The following is a 21567-nucleotide window of genomic DNA, read 5'->3' on the forward strand; positions in this document are numbered from 1 at the left end:
TAATCTGCCAACGGGGTAAGAAAAAAAATCTTATTTAAAACAGAAAACAATTATTTTTATTATTATTATTAATATTATTAATAATAATATTGTTAATATTACTAATATTAATATTATTATTAACGATTATTTTGCTTGTTTCAAACAAAAACGCACCTAATTTTGACTTGTTTTTGTCTGAAAACAAGACAATCATTTTTATTTTTTCTAAAAAAAAACTTCTTAATTTAAGAATTTGTAGATATTTTGGCTGGAAACAAGACAAAAAATCTAAGTAAGAAAAGCATTTTTTTGCAGTGTACTCACCATTAATTATCATGCTTTTAATAAACTTATCTGTTAAATGAAAATCTTGTTTTAAATAAATGCATCTGAAATAAACATTACTATACATGAAAAAAAAAGCAAATGTAATTGAACTTCAAATAAATTTAAGAATGTTTTAAATGTTTAAAATATCCATTGAGTTCATCAGTGCAGAACTTTTAAATAGTTGGCTCTGAAGAAATTCGATTAAATATGAGGTAAACACTAAAACATTTTTAAAAATTTAATTAAACATGGATGACTGATTGTTGTTCATTTTGAGTCTATTATTTCAGAAAAAAAGTTTCTGGGTGTGTGACTGACCTTGGTTGAGGGTTGATGTGCTGTTGATGTCTCCTGAGATGAAAGAGGACTCAGACTGTTTTCTGACTGTGTCGTTCCACATTCGTCTGATTCGACTCTGTTAGATGAACAAACAGCCATGAAACACTGATCACTATCTTCCGGAGGGAAAAATTGCATGCTACATCTTTTTTTTCTGATATGTACAGTGGCCCCAAAAAGAATTTGGATGCTTTTGGACACTTGAGTCGTACTTATCTGATGCAATGATATTCATACATTTATAACAAAATGTCAAAGCAAGTGGCAACTATAAACAAATGATAGCTTTTTTCAGAACCAACTTCACTTTTCTGAGCCTTTTCAATGACTTTCAAGTCAACCGGGGCCAATTTTTATTGGATGTATGTATGCAGTTCTCTGTCTTGTTATAGTAACATCATGTCTAGTCAAATCATTAACCACATGTTCTCTAAAAGTTTGAAAAGTGTCAAAAGTGTAGTAATAATTTATTATTAAGGTGGCCTGAGAAAGCCAACTTACTGAAATCCAACTTAAATTTATAGTTATTATTTTTATTATTCTGAAACTAAAATGATCAACTCTAGCAACTTGCTAATCATGCTAGAAACATACTAGCAACTTGGTAATCATGTTAGAAACATGCTAGCAACATGCTACACATGATAGCAACTTGCTAATCATGCTAGAAACATGCTAACAACTTGGTAATCATGCTAGAAACATACTAGCAACTTGGTAATCATGTTAGAAACATGCTAGCAACATGCTACACATGATAGCAACTTGGTAATCATGCTAGAAACATGCTAACAACTTGCTAATCATGCTAGAAACATACTAGCAACTTGGTAATCATGTTAGAAACATGCTAGCAACATGCTACACATGATAGCAACTTGCTAATCATGCTAGAAACGTGCTAACAACTTGGTAATCATGCTAACAACATGCTAGCAACTTGGTACTAAGCTAGCAACATGTTGATCATGCTATGTTGACACATGACAGCAACTTGCTAATCATGCTAGAAACATGCTAGAAACGTGTTAATCATGCTAGACACATGCTAGCAACATGCTACACATGATAGCAACTTGTTAACAACTTGGTAATCATGCTAGAAACATGCTAGAAACGTGTTAATCATGCTAGACACATGCTAGCAACATGCTACACATGATAGCAACTTGCTAACAACTTGGTAATCATGCTACCAACATGTTAATCAAGATAGACACATGATAACAACTTGTTAATCGTGCTAGAAACATGCTAGCAACTTCCTGATCATGCTAGAAACATGATAGCAACTTGCTAATCATGTTAGAAACATGCTAGCAACATGCTAATCGTGGTAAAACATGCTAGCAACTTGCTAATCATGTTAAAAACATGCTATCAACATGTTAATCATGCTAGAAACATGCTACCAACTTGGTAATCATGCTATCAAATTGCTAATCATGCTAGAAACATGTTAAAAACATGCTAGCAACTTGTTAATCATGCTAGAATCATGCTAGCAACTTGTTAATCATGTTAACAACACACTAGTAACATGCTAATCATACTAGAAACATGCTAACAACATGTTAAACATGCTGGAAACATGCTATCAAACATTAAGCTTTTAAAACTACTTTAAATTTCAAACTATTTCCGACTGAAAACCCTCAAACTTAAAACTTTTAAAACTTGGAAATCTTCTTAAACTTCATAAACTTTTTTAAACTGTTCAAACTTTTTAAAACGTTCTGGTCCAGCTTTCTCAAGCCAACTTCAAAGTGTGTCTTGATAAACTTTTTCATCTAGTTATTTATTACTATAGTACTTATGTATTTAATCTATATCATTTTAATTTGCACTTTGGGGCAATATAGTGAAAGGATGTAAAAGATCCCTTTTTTTAACCACAGTCACTAAATCACACATTTAATTATATAATGTAATTCATAAGCTACTGTTTTACTCTGATACATACTTTTCCTTCAAATGTTTGACTTAATGTTGTACATTCACAAACCTTTGAGAAAATAGTGCACACATAGAATTGTTGTGTGTTCCATTTAATACACTGGATTATGCATAATCATGTATATGCTAAATGTTTTCTCTGGACAATTTATAAGTAAATGCACACTGTATTAAAGTGGGTCATCTTTCTCCATCTTACCCTACATAATCAATTTAATTTGTTTGCCAAGTTTTTGTTGTTGAAAAACAAAATCACTCTCCCTCATTATTTTCACATTACAACGGTATGAAAAATATTTACCCTGGAGATTTAACAATTTTCAACATAAATGCTACATACAATATCATAATAGGGATTAGAAAGTAAATATTAGAGTATATCAGAACTCTGTCTAAACATTGCGTAGCATACACGACGACTGCTATGATTCACTATAATATAATGGCATGCATCGTAAAGACGTTTGAATAAAATCTCTAAAATCCGTCTGAAAAACAAGAAGAAACACATAAAAGATCTCCACTGCAGTACTGGAGCAGATGGAAGCAGTCACAGAGTTTCATTTCATTCCAATAGGAAATGCGTCTCATAACCGAACATCGCATTAAAAGCCGTCGAAATGAAAACAATGGAAATTGGGTCAGTAGTGTTTGTACCTGAGTACCAGAGGAATAGCGAGCGCTTGTCCGTGTTGTTGAGGTCTTTGTGGAGCTGTGTGAGCTCTCTGTCGTGATCCCGCTACAGCAGTACGTGTGTCGGAGGCATTTGCTGTACTCTCTTCGAACCTGCAGTTCAAAGGGAGGATTTTTTGTTGTTTTTTTTTTTCCAAGTGAACTTTTTAGCGTGTGCTTCTCGTTAAAATCGAGTGCTGCCGCAGCTCGGGTGGAACAATATATTTCAGGAAGCACTTACTTTCTTCTGAAGCAGGCAGTGAAAGGTGAAGATAAACATGCCCTGGAAAGTGTTGAAGATGGTGAAGAGGTACGCTAAGACAACAGACGACTCGCTGATGAAGAACAACCCAAATGACCAGGTCAGGCCCAAGAGACACAGCAGAGCGAAGCCGCCCATGACCCACGACCTTCGAGAGCAAATAAAAGAGAAACAATGCGGCATGAGAGAGCAGAAATCATTACAGCATTTCAGCTACAATATCAGCAAAACAATACAAATCAAACACAGGTTCTGAAAATCATTTGGACTGACATCTTAGGAACAAGTAGATGGGAAATGCAGTGGAACATATCATTGAGAGGTTAATCAATCCCATATGAAAGCGGGATTATCGTAAAGAAGGTTTAATCAGCATTGAGGCAGTGGAGTGTGGAGATATTTGTGCATGCCACACTACTGGGTAAAGACGCATGATACTGGGCTGCATTCAGACGGAGGGGAAAGAGAAAGAGCAGTAATCATCTCTGATTGGTCCATTTTAGTGGAGGAGGCGCTGACAACAAGTCTCGGCTGGCTAAGGAACCAAAGAGATAGAACTTGCTTTCATCAGAGGAGAGATGAGAGATGAAACGAGAAACCAACATATGAGGATTTGAAGGCATGAGGAATAGGAGGGCTTCGGGGTATAACGATCTTTTCCAAGGTTCGAGAGCATGGCGGCGATCTATAAATGAGGGGCATAATGGATGGAGCTAAGGGCGAATTGGTATTAAAATTCGTTTTGATACAAAAAAGCTTGTTTGTTTTCATGTTAAGGCCCATAACTAATAAATGCCCATTATTAAAATATGATTGTGTCTAAAAAATTAAACGCTACAAGTCATTTATAAAATACGGGAACACTTTAGAATAACTGCATGCTATGAACCATTAGTTAAGCATTAATAAACAGTCAATTCATCATTTATAAAGCATTGTCTGTCTACACTAATAGACAGTAGTAAGCAGTTTATAAATACAGCTATAAATGTTTTGTTCTTAATTTATGAGAATATCGATAATGTGTCTAATATTTGTATTTTCATACTTTATTAAGGATTAATTCATTACATTATTTTCAAACCAGTTGTTATCGGTGGTTCATAAGATTAGTGAATGCATTAATAGAGTAAATCTTCTTAGTTACTCCGTTTGTTAATAAATGCTTTATTAACACATTCTTACTTTAATTCTTAATATTAATTGAGGTGGTTATAAAACATTTAGTAGTCGTCAGTTAACTATTTTTGTGAGCTCATCTAAAATGAGGACTACTTTAAGGCCAGTTATCTTCTATTTTCTACATTTTTTTTGTTAGTTTTGTTGCTTATCTTGTTAATGTATATTCATCTTAATTTTCTTGTTTATTGAGTTCCTTTTTTATATGATATTGCAGATGTGCATTATTAATTTTATATCTATCGTACAGTTGTACAGTTGAATTTTTTTGCATCTTCAAATATCTCTAGGTTGTGTTTGTTTCCTTTTCCTGTTTAGAAGATACTTGAGCCATTAAATCTGTTTTGTAAAAGCTTTACAAGGCATAAATAATCCTTACTTTAGAACTAGCAACTACTAAACCAACTAAATTAATCATTAATTGCAGTAGGACAATGTGTTAATAAAGCATTTATTAACACGCTATTACTATGCGTTTAAATAATATGTATAAATTCATTTTCAAAATTCATTTACTTTCACTTTCTAAATGATCTTATGAACCACTGACAATGCCTAAATAACTGGTTTGTTAATAATGTAATAATTATGAATTGATCATTAATTAATTATGAAAATACAATTATTAAACACATTATCAATATGCTCATAAATTAAGAACAAAGCATTTATAGCTGTATTTATAAACTGCTTACTAATGTCTATTAATGTAGGGACAATCCTTTATAAATGATGAATTGACTATTTTACTAATGCTTAACAAATGGTTCATAGCGTGCAGTTGCTATAAAGTGTTTCCCCTATTTTAAAACTTTTTCTCACTGAATTTTGACATAACATTGCATAATGTAATGACAGATTTTCCCATTTTTGCATGCTAAAACTATGGATATCAACACTTTACAAGGTTTTTTAAATTGTCTTTAAAGATTAATTTCTCTGAGAATAATCTAAATGATTACCGTTTAATAAAATGTATGTTGCAAATAAATAATTAAACAAACTAATGTATGTCATGACCATACATAAGTATAATTGAAGAGCTTGGGGATTGAGAAAATGAAGGGAATGAGCAGTTTGGCATGTGTTACAAGAGTATGAATATATTAGGAGGTTTGCCATTAGAAAATTTTGAGGAGGTCTGAGAGTTTCGAGGATAGGATGACAGGGTAAGACTAACATGAAGGGTGAGGAGGGGAGAAAGGGTTATAGGCTTGAAAAAATTAAGGAGATAAGGGTATGAAGTTAAGATGTACAGCAATTTAAGACGGTCCAGGCGGAATAAAAATTAAGAAACCAGTTAAGCCACAGACAGACGGACAGACAGAGCGCACGAGCAGCACAGAGAGACAGCGCTTCTGGAAGAGCCCAGCAAACAGACAATAAGATGACAAGGGGAGCAACCATGAGGCTGTGGCACAGATTTCTAGCTAACGCTCTTACTTGATAAATGGTTTATTATCTTCATAGCTAGAGAGCATGGCCAGCAGAGGAGAGAGACAACATTAGATCAGGCAAATCAGTTGGATTAGCAAGTCTAAAAGTAAGAATTCTGAAGTTAAAAATCAAATAACGCTGGACAAACACACACACACACACAAAAAAAGAGTTTGTAGATTTTGTCCTCAGCTGTGACAAGACAAAAAATTCCTGAATAAATGCAGCTGTCCAGGTTATGAATTCTTAAAGACAACATGAAACTGCATCACAGCTTCTGTAATAACTATAAATGTCATAAAGCTATATACTGAGCATCGAATATCTTACAGCTTGCTGTGTTGCATCACAAAGCATTTTTAATTTCGGAATGGATTTTAAATACTGACAGGATTTTAATAGATTTTAAAGGGAGACACTGCAGGCAAAAACTCTTTTTTTTCATGCACCCATCAAGTTTGAGATTTTGGGCTTTTTGGTTTTTCATAAAGTGTTTTTTCAGACTAATGGAAAGAAAACATCCAAAAAACATTGTTAAGTGTTTCTTTATAGCACTTTATCTATTTGTGTCAATAGATTTCAAGAAAAATAGATTTCAACAATAGATATTTTAAAAGGCCATTTTCTCAAAATGAGTTTTTTCTCCTACACTGAGCCATGAATCTCCACTTCAGTAACACTTATACACAGCAAACTTTACATTTTTATTCTTCTATATACTGAAGGTTTTTACATAGAGATTTGTTCACTATATAATTTGCTTGATTTTATACAACATTTTGTTCCCTAAAACTGTAAAAAAAATAAATAAATATGTTTTCTGCCTATTCTAAGTATTTTCTGAATTATGGAGTGACAAAATAAGATACCCAAAATCCCTTCGGTAAAAACATTTGACTCTAATATGGCAAAATAAATTAAACAAGAATTTTAAACCTGACTTCATCCAGTGTTTAGATTTTTGTACTAGAAATGTATGCAAATTAGCGCATATTTTCTTAAATAATATCTCATTTGCATATTTAAACCCAACATTTTAGAAAACTTGTAATACAAATAATGTTTGCAATTATCAAAGTAATCAATCAACTGAGAAAGTAAGGTGATAAGTATTAGTTAATTTTGTTACCCTATTCACCTGCGGTTTATTAATTAATGATAATAATGTAATTGTAGTGGCAGATAAAACATTTTTATTTTTGCACTAAATAGTGAACATTTATTAAGAGAGTAAATAGGGTCAACTTTAATTTCATGTTGTCTTTAACACACTTGATGATTACATGACAAGACTTTTCATAAAACTTTACCGCCACTGTACTTTTTTTTTTTTTTTTTTTTTGCCGAGTACATTTAGTTTTCCCACGCTGTTTTGCCTTATCCCAGTTTCTAAGATTCTCTCAGGCCAAATGTGCCAGTGCTTCACCGTTTTACACTATTTATTGCGGCAGTAATGTTTTATGTGCGACATAAGTTACGGTGTACGGTGAATCTTACCCAGGCAAATCAGAATTATAATAGCCATCACAGACGCGATAATTACTGGTTTGGGTAAGAGAACAGAGAGAGGACAGAGAAAGAGAAAAAAAGGAGAGAGAGAAAAACAAGGGGAAATGGGAAACACAGAAATGAAACGAAATGCTGCAGATTAGCTTGCTGAACATGCAACATGCTGCAATGAGCCCAGAGTTTAGCGGATTGATTCATCTCGCCCTGTGGTGATGGGTGGAGAGAAATTTAGACAACATACGGCCGCCACAATGCCTGTGAGCAACATATTTTTCAGGCATGTTATTCATGTCTATATCATTGTTAAATCTAATAAAATATGCATATTTCCCCAAGGGCTGTGTGTTAAGTTTGAAAGATCTGATTAAATGCAATCAGTGTCATATATCAAATCCAAAACATGTAACGGCTTTTTCCATGAACAGGATTTAAGGGTTACAGAAACGTTTGTTACTAAAATGTGGGTCTTGGCTAAAGTTTTAAATCTTACTTGTGAAAATCTGAGCATGAACTAACAGTGAACAATGAATAACTTTTACAGCATTTATTAAACTTGGTCAAGGTTAACTACATAATTTACTAATACATTATTATTATTATTATTTTAATTTAAAGTTGTATTTGGTGTTTGTTACCAAAAGCACTGCACTGTGAACTAAAATGCACAAACAATGAACAAATAACAATAACAAAGTTTAATACATGCTTAAAAATACTTTAATTTATTAATTTATTTAAAAAAAAATATTTTCTTACTTTGATTTTTTGTTTTGTTTCCAGCCAAAATATCTAAACAATTCTTAAATCTGGAAGGATTTTCTAGACAAGTAAAAATTATTTTCAAAATTAAGTGCGTTTTTGATTGAAAAAAAAAAGCTAAATAATCTGCCAATGGGGTAAAAAAAAAAATCTTGTTGTCTGTTTGAAAAAAATAAATAAAAAAATGCTTACCCCATTGCCAGATTTTTTTGCTTGTTCTAAGCAAAAACTCACTTAATTTTGACTTTTTTTTTTTTTCTGAAAACAAGAAAATATTTTTTACTTGTCTAAAAAATTCTTGTTGATTTAAGAATTTTTTTGATATTTTGCCTATAAACAAGACAAAAAGTCTAAGTAAGAAAAGCATGTTTTGCAGTGTAATGCATTATTTTTATGTATTATTATTATATATATATAAAAAAATCTAATTTATGTTAGGTAATGCATGAGAGATCTTACCCTGTGTGCAACACTCTTACTTAGATTTTTTGTCTTGTTTCCGGCTAAAATATCTAAAAATTCTAAAATCAAAAAGGATTTTCTAGATGAGTAAACAATTATTTTCTAGTTTTCACAAAAAACAAGTCAAAATTAAGTGAGTTTTTGCTTAGAACAAGCTAAAAAAAACTGGCAATGGGGTAAGCAAAAAAAAACTTTTTTTTTTTCAAACAGATAAGATTATTTTGCTTACCCCATTGGCAGATTATTTATCTTTTTTTTTTTTCAATCAAAAGCGCACTTAATTTTGACTTGTTTTTTATGAAGACAAGAACAATTTTTTAACTTGTCTAGAAAATCTTTCTTATTTTAAATTTTTTTAGGTATTTTGGCTGGAAACAACACAAAAAATCTAAGAAAGAAAATAATTTTTTGCAGTGAAAATATGACACACTTTATTATTATTATTATTATTACTGCAATTGTTTTTATTTGTTCAAACTTTAACCAAGCTTTAAAAATGTAAAGGGGGATAAAGACATTTAATGTATTTCAAGCCAGCTCCTCGTCATGTTTTAACATAAATATGCAAGTGCAATTATCATTGGAAACGCACAAGAAAAAGACTAAAAGCAACATCTTTAAAATAATCACAATTTCAAAACATTAAAAAAATATGTCATACACTATCAAATATAATCAGTAAGACATGCATTGCCATGCCAGCAAAAAGAACCAAAAGAGTTGTGTGGTCAACCAACACACTTTTTTTTCTGTACGTTTCTGCTACAGAAAGAGATCTCCCTCTTCGCAACAGGAAACACATGGAAGTGCTTTGACTGCGCTGTCTTTATACACACACACACACACACACACACACATCTGAATACAGGGAGCTGTTCCAAAAAAGAGTTTTGTGGTCACTGTAAAGAAGGAACAGCGCTGAGCCTGTCTCAATCATTACGTGCCTCTCTGGCCATCGCTCACATTAATAGACGACGTGCACCTGAAGAGAATAACATCTGTCTGGTGTCTATCTAAATCCCTTTAGTCGATGCACTAAAATTCATCCGAGCAAAAAACGACAGTTTTGTAGATGCTACATTCGATGTGACCCAGAAGCAATGTCTGTTCCTGTTCTAAATGTTAGATTAGGAATGCCGCTTCTTCTTAGTGTGTGGCGGCACATTTCGACTCCACACGAGCTGAAATATCGTGGGGAAAATAATGTGACTTACTTGATGTGCTCCAGCCGGCTGGAATCGGGTTTCAGCGATGTAGAGTGTTTCATCATTTTGTACATCGTGATGAGCAGGAAGATGAGATTGAGCTGCGTGAAAGCAAAAGACCTTTGTTAATAAACAAAAACGAACCTTAAAAGATTAGATAAGTGAAGTTTTATTGGGAGCATTAATTGAAAACAGCCATCTAAGCATCCCTTCAGCCAGTGCCTAATACAATAACCATCTGGCATATTGCGAGACAAAGCCAAGATGACTGGCGCCAAATACAGTGTCACTATATATCAATACAAGAATACAAAAAAGCAATAAAACCGTTTAACTGCAGAATGAAAACACAAATAGTTCTGAGACGCTCAGAGACCACACATGGAGAAATGGATATTTGAGATTTTCTCAGGGGGAAAAAATGTATAAGTTTAAAGAATATTCTGGGTTATTTCATATACAAATAACTGAAAAAAAAAAAAATGCTTTTCTTACTTAGATTTTTTGTCTTGTTTCCAGCCAAAATATCGAAAAATTCTTAAATCAAGAAGGATTTTCTAGACAAGTAAAAATTATTGTTTTGTTTTCAGAAAAAAAAACAAGTCAAAATTAAGTGTGTTTTTGCTTGAAACAAGCAAAATAATCTGCCAACGGGGTAAGAAAAATAATCTTGTTTTCTGTTTGAAATAAGATTTTTTTTCTTACCCCATTGGCAGATTATTTAGCTTGTTCTAAGCAAAAAATCACTTTTTTTCTGAAAACAAGAAAATAATTTTTACTCGTCTAGAAAATCCATCTTGATTTTCAGATATTTTGGCTGGAAACAAGACAAAAAATCTAAGTAAGAAAAGCATTGTTTTGCAGTATACGGATAACATTTGTGATACAAATATATTTTATTTACAGTCAAATGTATTTTCTGTGGTTATCAACAGCATGCTACAGATATTTTTATATATATATATATATATATATATATTAGGTTATTCGATAAAATATATTCAAATGTTATTTAACATCCCCAAATAAATATATTTTATTTAAATAGTAAATAAAGTAAAACAAATGTTTTGCTCAGTGTACAAAATAGACATCCTAAAAGTAATTATCAACAATTTTTTTATTATATACATATATAAAATAGAAAATGATTTCAAATTCCATCCAGTTATTTAGGTGAGCAAATAATATTCCTGTTTTATTTGTTTTCATTTGAACAGTCAAAAAGACATTTGAAATGCATTTTTCCATTTACTGACACAAAATGCAAAAAATAACAAACTGAAATGTTGGTAACACTGTATTTTTAGGTTAATTATGCATAATTACATGCAAGTAACTCTAAGACAAACCCTAATCCTATCCCTAACCATATAGCAAGTACATGTTGTTAATTAATATTACTCAGTATGTTTAATTATACTATAACAAGGACCTTAAAATAAAGTGTAACCAAAATGTTTTTTTTTTTTCTAAAAAAATGTTTAACAATAGCAGCCTAGACTTGAACTGTAAGAATACTTGCTGTAAATACATTCCTGTTCATTCTTACCAACTTAGGGATCAGTTATTTTCTTTGATTATAAACAGCATGTTACAGAAGCTGCCTTTATATATTAAGTTAGATAATATCGATTAACAAAGAATATTATATTAAGTGATATTTGCTCAGTAACAAAAAGACCGTTTAGGAGTAATCAGTATCCAGGGTCTTTTATCTACAAATCCAAAATATTCAGTGCTTTTAAATGTCCATTTACAAAAGATGAGCAATCGATCTCTTGCACATCTGTTTCATTTTCAGTGTTAAAACATTCATGGACATCAAAGACACACATTCATTCATACATACACACACACTGTGAGAGGGACCTTGTAACAACCTAAAGTAATGCATTGGTCATACTTTATCACGTACTGTGTAAAATGACTTCCCAATAGCTACAACTATGTGGGACAACTATGTGGTGACGGAACATTTTCTGGTCTAATCCATTTTCTGGAGCACAGACAGGCGAGGACGTAGCAGTCTATCATTTGCGGCCGCTCTCATAAGTGGCGGTGTCACCAGCTCAAACAAGCTCTTCAGTTCGGCTCCTTGTTCGGGCGCACAAGCTCATCATTCTGCCATCAAAACAGCGATGGCGATCAATAACGTGCTGCTCATGCAATCAAGCGCCACGGTTTCTCAGAGACATCACGGCGAGAGGCAGAGAAAAAGCGTGGGGAGGGGGTGGCGGGGTTATGCCTGGTTTTTGCGGCCCCTGCGCCCGAATTTATGAGCACAGAGCTATAAAAGGCCTCTCACGCCGCCAGAGTACTGACAGTGATCTGATGAGACGAGAGGAAGTAAGGACGCTCAGCAGAGGGAGTGGTAACCTAGCAAAGCAGCCACTACACTCCAAAAGCTCCTTGTTCCTGCCCGTCCCATGGGCTTCCTCCGCTCCGAAAAGAGCTTTTCCTGAACAAACCCCCCCATGCCTGAATCATCACCGCTAGCCAAGCAGAAGACCCTCAACTCCACTCTGGGACGCTGGAGAAAGCTGTATGCGTGTGTTCGTATGTGCGTGTGTGCGTCTTGAACTCTGATTGAACCAGATTAAATATTTAAGGTGCAGATGGAACTGTCTGCATGATGCAAACGTGTCACAGTCCAAGCGTGTTTTAACGTCACTCACACGCACTAATGGTTCCCGACCACTCATTAGCTCAGTGTCCTGGTTTCATGGATCTCATATGCCTGGTGCCCCCACAGCTGAGAAACCTTTGCCACCAAAACGGCGGTGGCTCTGCTGCCTGAGCCAGCATTAGGCTGATGAATGTGCGAAATTCTCTCAGTATCGGTGCCTGCGTTTTCCACCAAGTTTTCACAGACTCCAGAACCGTATGATGATGCAAGAAGCTATATTACTTCATAACTCGTTTACAAACAGTCATGAGGTCTTTTTTGCCAAATGTTATGAGATTTAATCTAACTTTATTCTATCACAGGCTGCTTTTGATCAAACGGTTGTAACAAAATGTAATAAAATGTACACAGAAATTCAAAATTAATTCACACTAGATTTGTAAAACAATATTAGAACAAAACAAAAACAGAACAGAACAAAAAATTTAAGTATAAAGGAACAGGATGTGATTATGTTGCATCACCAGATCAGGCATTTCTAGCTTGAACAACTTTGCCGAATTGAATTTACAGACCAGTCTATGCTGGTCAAGCTTTGCCGGTCTTTGATGTGAAGCTGTTTGACCAAGATAGTCAATGTAGACTCACTGTGTTTTACAATTTTGTACCTATGCATACAATTAACTGCAGTTTCCAGCAGAAATGTCCACTAGTAGCAGTAAAATGAGTGTAAATATCACACATGTGATGTTTTTGTCCCGAATAGCACAAGTGCAAATGTGAGAATGGCTTTATACAACAGCTCAGAAAAAAAGACATTGTGTTATATTTTAGACACAATATTGACTGTTTTTGCCAAAAGTATAACGTCACAGCGGAGCTACTGTGCATCTCCAAGCAACATGTGTGCTTTGAATAAATCAGGTGAACCATTGATTCAGTGGCTCATTTATAAAGAGAGCCAATACTTCATTCCTGAATGAATTAGCCAGTTGAACAAATCAAATGAATTAATGAATCAGTGGCGAACATAGTAAAACATGTACCGCCACCTGGCAGTTTTAGTTTTTCATTTAGAGTATCACTTAATTAAAAAAAGGGAAGAAAAATAATATTATTTAAAAATAATAATAATAATTAAAGGGATAGTTCACCCAAATATTTAAAACAATTATTAAAATAATAACAATAATAATCCGCTTGACAGACCAGGCTTTTCACATTTTCGGCTTTTCTGAGTAAACTTGCTTGGTAGCTCACCTGGTACAGCAATAACTCTTAGACCCAAGTGCTCTTTGCAACATGAGTCATGTTAAAGAGCTCAAAGATTTGTAGAAGTGAACTAAGGCCCAATCCCAATTCTATTTTCTTCCCCTTCGCCTACCCCTCGCCCCTTCCCCTTGTCCCTTGAAACAAAGTGTAAAGGGGAAGGGCTAAAATATTTCCCCTAAGAAATGGGACACCACTACAACACTGTTATACGTCATCAATAGGTTGTCGCTAGTTCCTAATGTTACGTCAGAGGACATGCGCAGATGTTTATCACTCATTCCAAGATGTCAAAATGTTGTCATGTTGCAAAAAGTACAAATGTACGGTGTACGCACCATTCATTCACATGTGGCCGTAAGCAAAACAAACAACGCATTATCACATGCGCGGCAAATTGCAGTGTAGTGGTGCCTGGAGAAGTATATATGCTTCATTTGTGAATTTCGTTTTGAACTTTCTATTTGAACGCATTCGTTTTCTGGATCCTTGGACTAAAATGTTTACAGGGGTTCACTGGTTTAAGAAATTTCTGATCGTAAAAATCAGCTTCTTTTTATTTGTAAGGTATCGTTATTATTATTATGTACTAATTTAAATTACTGGTGCGGTGAGCGGGCGCAGGTGCATTAGGCGCAATCATCAAATACATTTCAAAGCAAGCCGGCTCCACGGTCCTGACTGCATCATCACTGCCTTTATTGGGTGTTTTTAGCGAATATTTACATTTATTCACATGACTGGATGTGGTGGACTGCCATGATTTTGGCGAATGCAGGACACTGAATAATGCGCATCAGAGGGGATTTAAAAAGTGGAAGTGTGTATACGCCGTATACGTTACCTGCGTACACCCTCCACTACACCACCGTTGCAAATTGCCGTGCCACTGGTCTTTCATGTTTCTAACATGCAGTCAAGTGTATATGACATAAAAATATGTTTTGTAATATCGTGCAATCAGTGCTATCTGCTAGCAAACTTTAGCGATTTTTTTGCAAACGTTTATTTACAAAACAACACCGTAAACACAAACACAAGATTGAAGGTAATATACATATAATGAAACATTGTCATGAAAATCCTTATTAAAGGCAAAAATTACTTATATTTACGAGTCTGCTTGCTCGAGTGAGCAGCCATGTTGGAAATTTCTCTTAGCCCTTCGTTTGAAGTGAGGTCCTGAAAAATCTTCGTTTGGAGGGCTATCTGGCCCTTCCCCTTACCCCTACCCCTCCAACCAAAAGAGAAATGAGACACCCCTACCCCTTCACGTGAACGTGCCAAACGGAGGGGTAGGGCTAAGTGTAGGGGTAAGGGGTAGAATTGGGATTGAGCCTAAGTGTAGATGGTACGTTATTTTCAAAGAGGATTTTTAGCGCCACTCACCAACATTAAATTTCTGAACTGCCGCAATGTGTTCAAGAATCAAATTAAATTAATGGGAATAAAACTTTGAAATTGAAAATTTCCAGTTTGAAAGAAGCAGCATAATAATTTGCAAAAATTTTGCTACGTATTTCTAGTGAGCCTTGGATGAAGATAGTCTTGCTGGTTAAAATAGACATCAACACACATGTTGTTTGCTACCCGAGGAATTAACAGCAAATGTCAAGCCAATGTTTCTGGCATAGGGCTGGGCAATTCATCAAAATTCAGTTTCGATTTCAGTTTCAAGCGATTATGAAAATCCCGATTTGCCTTTCCAGTGGTGCGCTTTTGCTCCTCCATAAAAGCCCAATTTCACATGCAAATCAATAATCAATCATGTAAAATCATGACTTGCATAAAATGAGACGTGCTTGATTTATTAATGTTTATTTGATGTCGTTTTTTTAAAAGCACGAAAGATAATTTGCGCTGTTTTGTGTATGCATTCAGAGACATGAACATTTAGCTTAAGATGTGTACCTGAACGGTCAAATACATGCAAATATGTCAAAGTGTGGCGTTTGGTGATTATTCGTGTAAACCTTCAACTTATGTCTCAGATGAACGTAAACAGTTGAGAATGAAAATACGTGTGTAACAGTATATTGGATCTATGCAGCTCTTAAAGTGGCCACAAGTAATATTCCTTTTTTGTAGTTTTTATAAGAAACAAAGCATGTTTAATTCTTACAGTGAAGACTATGCTGTTTTATTTTATATTCAATTAATTACATTAAATTTCCCCCAAAAAATACTGTTTCATTTGTATCTTTTTTTCTATTGTATTGCTATTTGTAAATTAATCAATCATATAAAGTTCTGGACCCACTCATAATCGTGTTAAATAATCGTGATTACATTATTGACCAACATAATCAAGCAGCCCTATTCTGGCACAGAAATTTTTGTGGTGGAAAACTGTGGAAAACACTTGCGTATAAGACACTGTGCTCAAGCACCTTATTGGTGGAAAAAGGGACTAGATTAGCTGTGAAATTCATGGAGCTCTACATTGCTGCAGCATCGGGCATGAGGACGCTGAAAATAGATGTAGAATAATGAGAACCACAATGGGCTTCAACTAATTGAACAGGATCACACCATTCTTTCCCTCTGCACGGCAATGTGGGTGAAACTCTGAATAATGAGACTCGCTCTGGCTCTCTCATTGACAAGGACAAAGCCAATCTGCTGAGAATCAGGGGTCAGAGGTTGGGGGAAACCTTGGTCTCGCGTTCCCCTGAGAGCCTCTGGTCTTTGTGCTTTATCTAGCATTGTCAAGCAGCCTGAGGACTACGAGTCCTGCTTGCTGTCCGAGCAGAGCACGCAACAATAAATCAGCTTCATAAAGGGTCACAAGCTTCCTGCCGCTGATGACTGGAACACGTATTCTGATTATCAGCAGCACTGCAAACACATACATCACGCCTCATCCAGCACCGCAGCGGCTAAACGAGCGGGTCTCAGGGTTTGTAGGACTTCCTCTAAGAGCGGCTGCAAAATGTGCATTGTTCGCAGTATCTCGTGGCCTGTCAGCCTCTTTAGAATCCATTTATAACTATTCATCAGCTTTTTGATCATTCTTTATAAACATTATGCGTTCAGCTTTTATGACCTCATATTGAGTGCATACATACAACAAATATCTGTACCTAAATTTGACGTTCCACAAAATTATTTTACCTTAACTAACTAGTCAATGTAAAGTGATACTGGGCTCAATATTTCAAAAGAGATTTGGCAGGAGGGACTGAAACGAATTCATTCCTGCTCTATTAATGCAAGACTACAACTTATACAGTTTAAAGTGCTGCATAGGTTACATTACACTAAATCTAAACTCGATAAAATTTACCCTTCAGTTTCCCCACTATGTGATAGATGTAGGAGTTCGGATGGGACGCATGCTCATACTTTTTGGTTCTGTCCTGAGATTTCTGAGTTTTGGAAGAATATTTTTCAGTGGTTTTCAAATGTCTTTGGAGAAGATATCAGTCCAAATCTTGAATTAGCTTTGTTTGGATGTTCTGACCATATACTAGATTTGACACATTTTCAGCAATTGTCTCTTATGTTTGGTATGGTGGTTGCTAAAAGGGTGATTTTGATGCACTGGAAGTCCGCTTTACCACCCACTTTTCATAAGTGGTTGGCTGAAATGGTTGCTGCTCTCAAGCTTGAAAAGATTTGATTCTCTAAGACTGATGCTTATAAAAAATATAGAAAATTTGAGTTGAAATTTATGTTATTTGTTTATCTAACTCCATGTTTAATATTTTGTTTAAGTCTGTGGCTTTGTTTTAGGCGTGTATCTTTCACTGTATCTGGTGCAGTGTTGTTTTTGACAACCATCTTAGATTTAGTCTTAGTCTTAGTCTTTTGGACTAAAATGCTTCTTAGTTTTAGTCAAATTTTAGTCACTTCTATATGTGATAGTTTTAGTACAATTTTAGTCGACGAAAAGTCAAAAAGGTTTTAGTCTAGTTTTAGTCGACGAAAAGTCAAAAAGGTTTTAGTCTAGTTTTAGTCAAAAAAAGGGAAAAATAGTCTTTTAACAAATTAATGTAGGTCAGTAAGTATTTTGCTGTTGGGTAGTGTCACTTATAAGTTCTGAAAATAGCAGATCTATAGTTCAACACAACGTGAGCTTCCGGATCGACTATTTTCACCAATAATTACAATAATGAAGGAATGTTTTAGAACATAAAAGACAAACAAGGATGGAATGCTAAAACGGCTTGCCATACTAGTATAGCAAAGAGTATTTAATGCTAAAACGGCTTGCCATAGCGTCAGATACTTTTTAAGTTTTAAGTGGCATGCACAATAAGCGGAAATGTCATGCATTTTAAACGTCTGACGGACCACCCACTAACATTTTCGTCTATTCTCGTCTCGTCAACGAAAACTCACACACGTCTCGTCATGTTTTAGTCATCAACGAGCCATTTTTATCTCGTCATCGTCTCGTTATCGTCATGAAAAAAAGTGGCGTCAACGAAATGATTTCGTCATCGTCATCGTTGACGAAAACAACACTGATCTGGTGCATGTTCCGGTATATGTTGCTGTTGTTATTTTTTATATTATTTTATATATATATATATATATATATATATATATATATATATATATATATATGTATATGTATATATATATATATATACAGTTTGTGGGATTCTGGTTTGTTTTGTATTTTCAGAAAACTGTTTAAAAATCTGTCATAAATAAAATATATATATATATATATATATATATATATATATATATATATATATATAAAAACTAACTACTCAATGTAAAATGGTGAAAAAAATTAAAGAATTCAAATGTTCACATGAATAATTACTTTTAAATAGGTATTTTTTTTTCAGTAATTGCTAAATCATTTTATAGGGTTTGATTATTAAAAACAGATGTAGACGTTTCAGGCTGTTCCTCTATGATTGTTTCGGGCCACTTCTCTAATTACCTTCTATATTTTATTGTGGCGCAAACCAGTTTGAACCATCTGTGAGTCTTTAAATCTGTTTTCAACTAAAACCTAGAAGTCTTTCCAATAAACAGAGCTTCCATCACTGTTCACCCCGGCAGGAAGATCACCTGGTCTGTTTACATAACCGTAAAGGATATAATAAAGTCAACCCTCCACAAACATCTCTGCTTGTCCTTTCATTTTCAGGAAGACGATTTGTTTTTTCATCCAGAGATTAGAGGGCAAACAAACAGCCAGACAGATGTGAATGCCACCTGCTAGTCTTTCCATCACGCAGACTCTCTCAGTCTTTGTCTCTCTCAGGCCTACTTCCTCTTAACCTCCCCAATCTAGTCCAAGGCTCTAATCTCATAGTTCGCAAATAGCAGCACGCTTAAACTGCAGCTGTGTCAATCCGGCGTGCGCTATGACTGGCATCTCGCGGCAAACGAAGTCAGTGAGAGTCATCAGCCGCCTCCTTAAAAGGTTGAACCGTGACAATATACGTTTTTGATTTGTATTATTTGACATTGCCGTTTCTTCTATCCGCATCCCGAGGGGCTGTCTCGACCCCGTAGCTTGAAAGCGCCCTGCTGAGTATCATTTGAGGATAATGTTGTGCTCTAATGCCACGTTGAAAAAGCCGCATCGTATCAAAACGATCCCTCAGAAAAAAAAAAAGCCTTAAGAGCAGCATTTCCGAACCTCTCTGCAGGGCGCATTGACTGGGTCTGCCGAGACTGAACCGATCTAAGCAGAAATCGATGGGCTGCAATCTGTTGAATAAGACTGAAGAAACAAAGGCAGCTCAATGTTTTTGCACGGGAGGATTTTGTCAATTACTCTTTAAACTCCGAGACACGGTCTTGCACTGCACAGAAACATTCTCCTTCTTCTTTCACCTGAAGCATGTATTAAGCATTCAATCACACACGCGCACATGTACATGCCATAAGCAATCTTAAGCCATTTTAAGGTCAGTAGATACTGAACGTACCATGATAATGAAGGTGACAGGCCCGATGAAACTCCAGATGAAGTGATTGTCCATCCTGAGCCAGCATCTGCAAAGACCACATATTCACAATATAAGAAATGCAACACGGCAGTTTATAGAAAATCCTGTCACTTTAGACAAAAACAAGTCTTTTAACATGTTCTTTAGCAAATGGTGCTTGCCCAGACTTTCTAAATACAACATTGGCCCACCAGATGAAAATTAGAGGGCTGCTCAACTATTAAACCTTTTTATCATCATTTACTCATCACAACTTGTAACTGTTTGGTTCCCAAGATTCTTCAAAATATCTTCTTTTGTGTTTAACAAAGAAAAGAATTTCATACAAATTTGGAACAACATGAGGGTTTTTGTATTATTGTGTAAACTATCTTTTAAGCTAAACTTTTAAAATCACAGTGTACACTATAGCTCCAGGCTCACAGCATCCCAGACACCAGTATTTTAAAGATTCATTAAAAATGAATCACCGTCTGGTCACCGTCTGGAGATTTCGGTATGGAGATAAAAGTTCATAATATTTCGGTAACATTACAGCACATCATCAGCGTATATTAGCACCATTTAGTATTTGCTTTTGGCATCTGCTACAGCGTTTGGACTTGGAAAGTCAGTCTTAACGTGGATACTTGCATCATTGTCTGAATTGCGTTCTGACACATTTTGGAATGCAATTACACATGAAACTGAGTAGTTTTTGTTTGAATGCTGCACCATAAGTATGAGCAATTGTATTAGAGATGCTTGGCTTTGCAAACAGCACCAATAAACACAATGGTATCTGTTACTGAGCAGGCTCATGTGGGTTACGTTACAATGTTTTATATGGGTTGATTCTGCATTCGTTTATTAAACGCTGCTCAAAGACAGTAATTTCCTGTAACGGATCCAGTTTCTCTAGAGTGCGACTTCCAGCAGAAAACACTGATCATATAAATTGTCAATGTTAAAGGCTCTAAGAAACCGTAGAAACATTGGAGACAAATGCAACGGTTCAAGCATCGCTTGCATACCAATATAAACATATCCAAAGCAACCACTGTGCCTCGTATTAAAAGACAGTGATGTGGCAGACAGGGCCGACACACTTCCACCTGTTTATGTGTTATAAGGAGCAACCCAAGAGCCCATGCAGGGCTGAAGCACTGCCATTAATCTGCGTAAAAGCCTCTTTCTCATGCGGCCCTCGTCTCCGTTAGAGAGCATTTACAAACAACAGGTCACCAGAGACTCTTTGAACAAAAGACACTAACGCATGCAGCCCTGCCTGGAAACCGCATTTTGTACTGTAAGGCATCCTCTGAAGACTTTCTGTGTGAGTGTGTGTGGTACCTATGGAACCCTCAGATTGTGGTACGCTCCCGCAGACAGCATTGCTTTAAAAAGAAAAAAAAAAAGGCAAAGAAAATGCTTGCTTACGCTTTCTTGGTCCCGTAGCTCCTGTAGTCTACAGCAGCAGAAACGCCCACGACCACAGCAGGGAGGAGGTATCCCGCCATGTAGAAATACCTCCTGCGTGAATATTCGCTCTCGAAGACCTCCACCAGCATCAGATAGAGCTGAACCCCCTCCAAACACATCCATGCGAAAGACGCCAGAAAAAAGTAATGCAGGATTCCTGCAATTATGGAGCAAGCCATCTGTGGGAGAAGC

General features: G+C 35.3%; 1 protein-coding gene across 1 annotated transcript in view; it reads right to left on the minus strand.

Annotated features, from left to right (window-relative positions):
- The window catches only part of adgrl2a (adhesion G protein-coupled receptor L2a), a 118137-nt gene that overhangs the window by 8135 nt on the left and 88435 nt on the right, over nucleotides 1-21567 (minus strand). The window contains exons 15-20 of the mRNA XM_073825261.1: nucleotides 21334-21554; nucleotides 19894-19960; nucleotides 10102-10193; nucleotides 3521-3689; nucleotides 3265-3393; nucleotides 631-727 (exon numbers count right to left, since the gene is read on the minus strand). Coding sequence (XP_073681362.1) covers nucleotides 631-727; nucleotides 3265-3393; nucleotides 3521-3689; nucleotides 10102-10193; nucleotides 19894-19960; nucleotides 21334-21554 — 775 coding nt within the window. The remainder of the gene's footprint in view (nucleotides 1-630; nucleotides 728-3264; nucleotides 3394-3520; nucleotides 3690-10101; nucleotides 10194-19893; nucleotides 19961-21333; nucleotides 21555-21567) is intronic.

The sequence above is a fragment of the Garra rufa genome, chromosome 20 (genome assembly GCF_049309525.1).
Source record: "Garra rufa chromosome 20, GarRuf1.0, whole genome shotgun sequence".
Classification (NCBI taxonomy): Eukaryota; Metazoa; Chordata; class Actinopteri; order Cypriniformes; family Cyprinidae; genus Garra; species Garra rufa.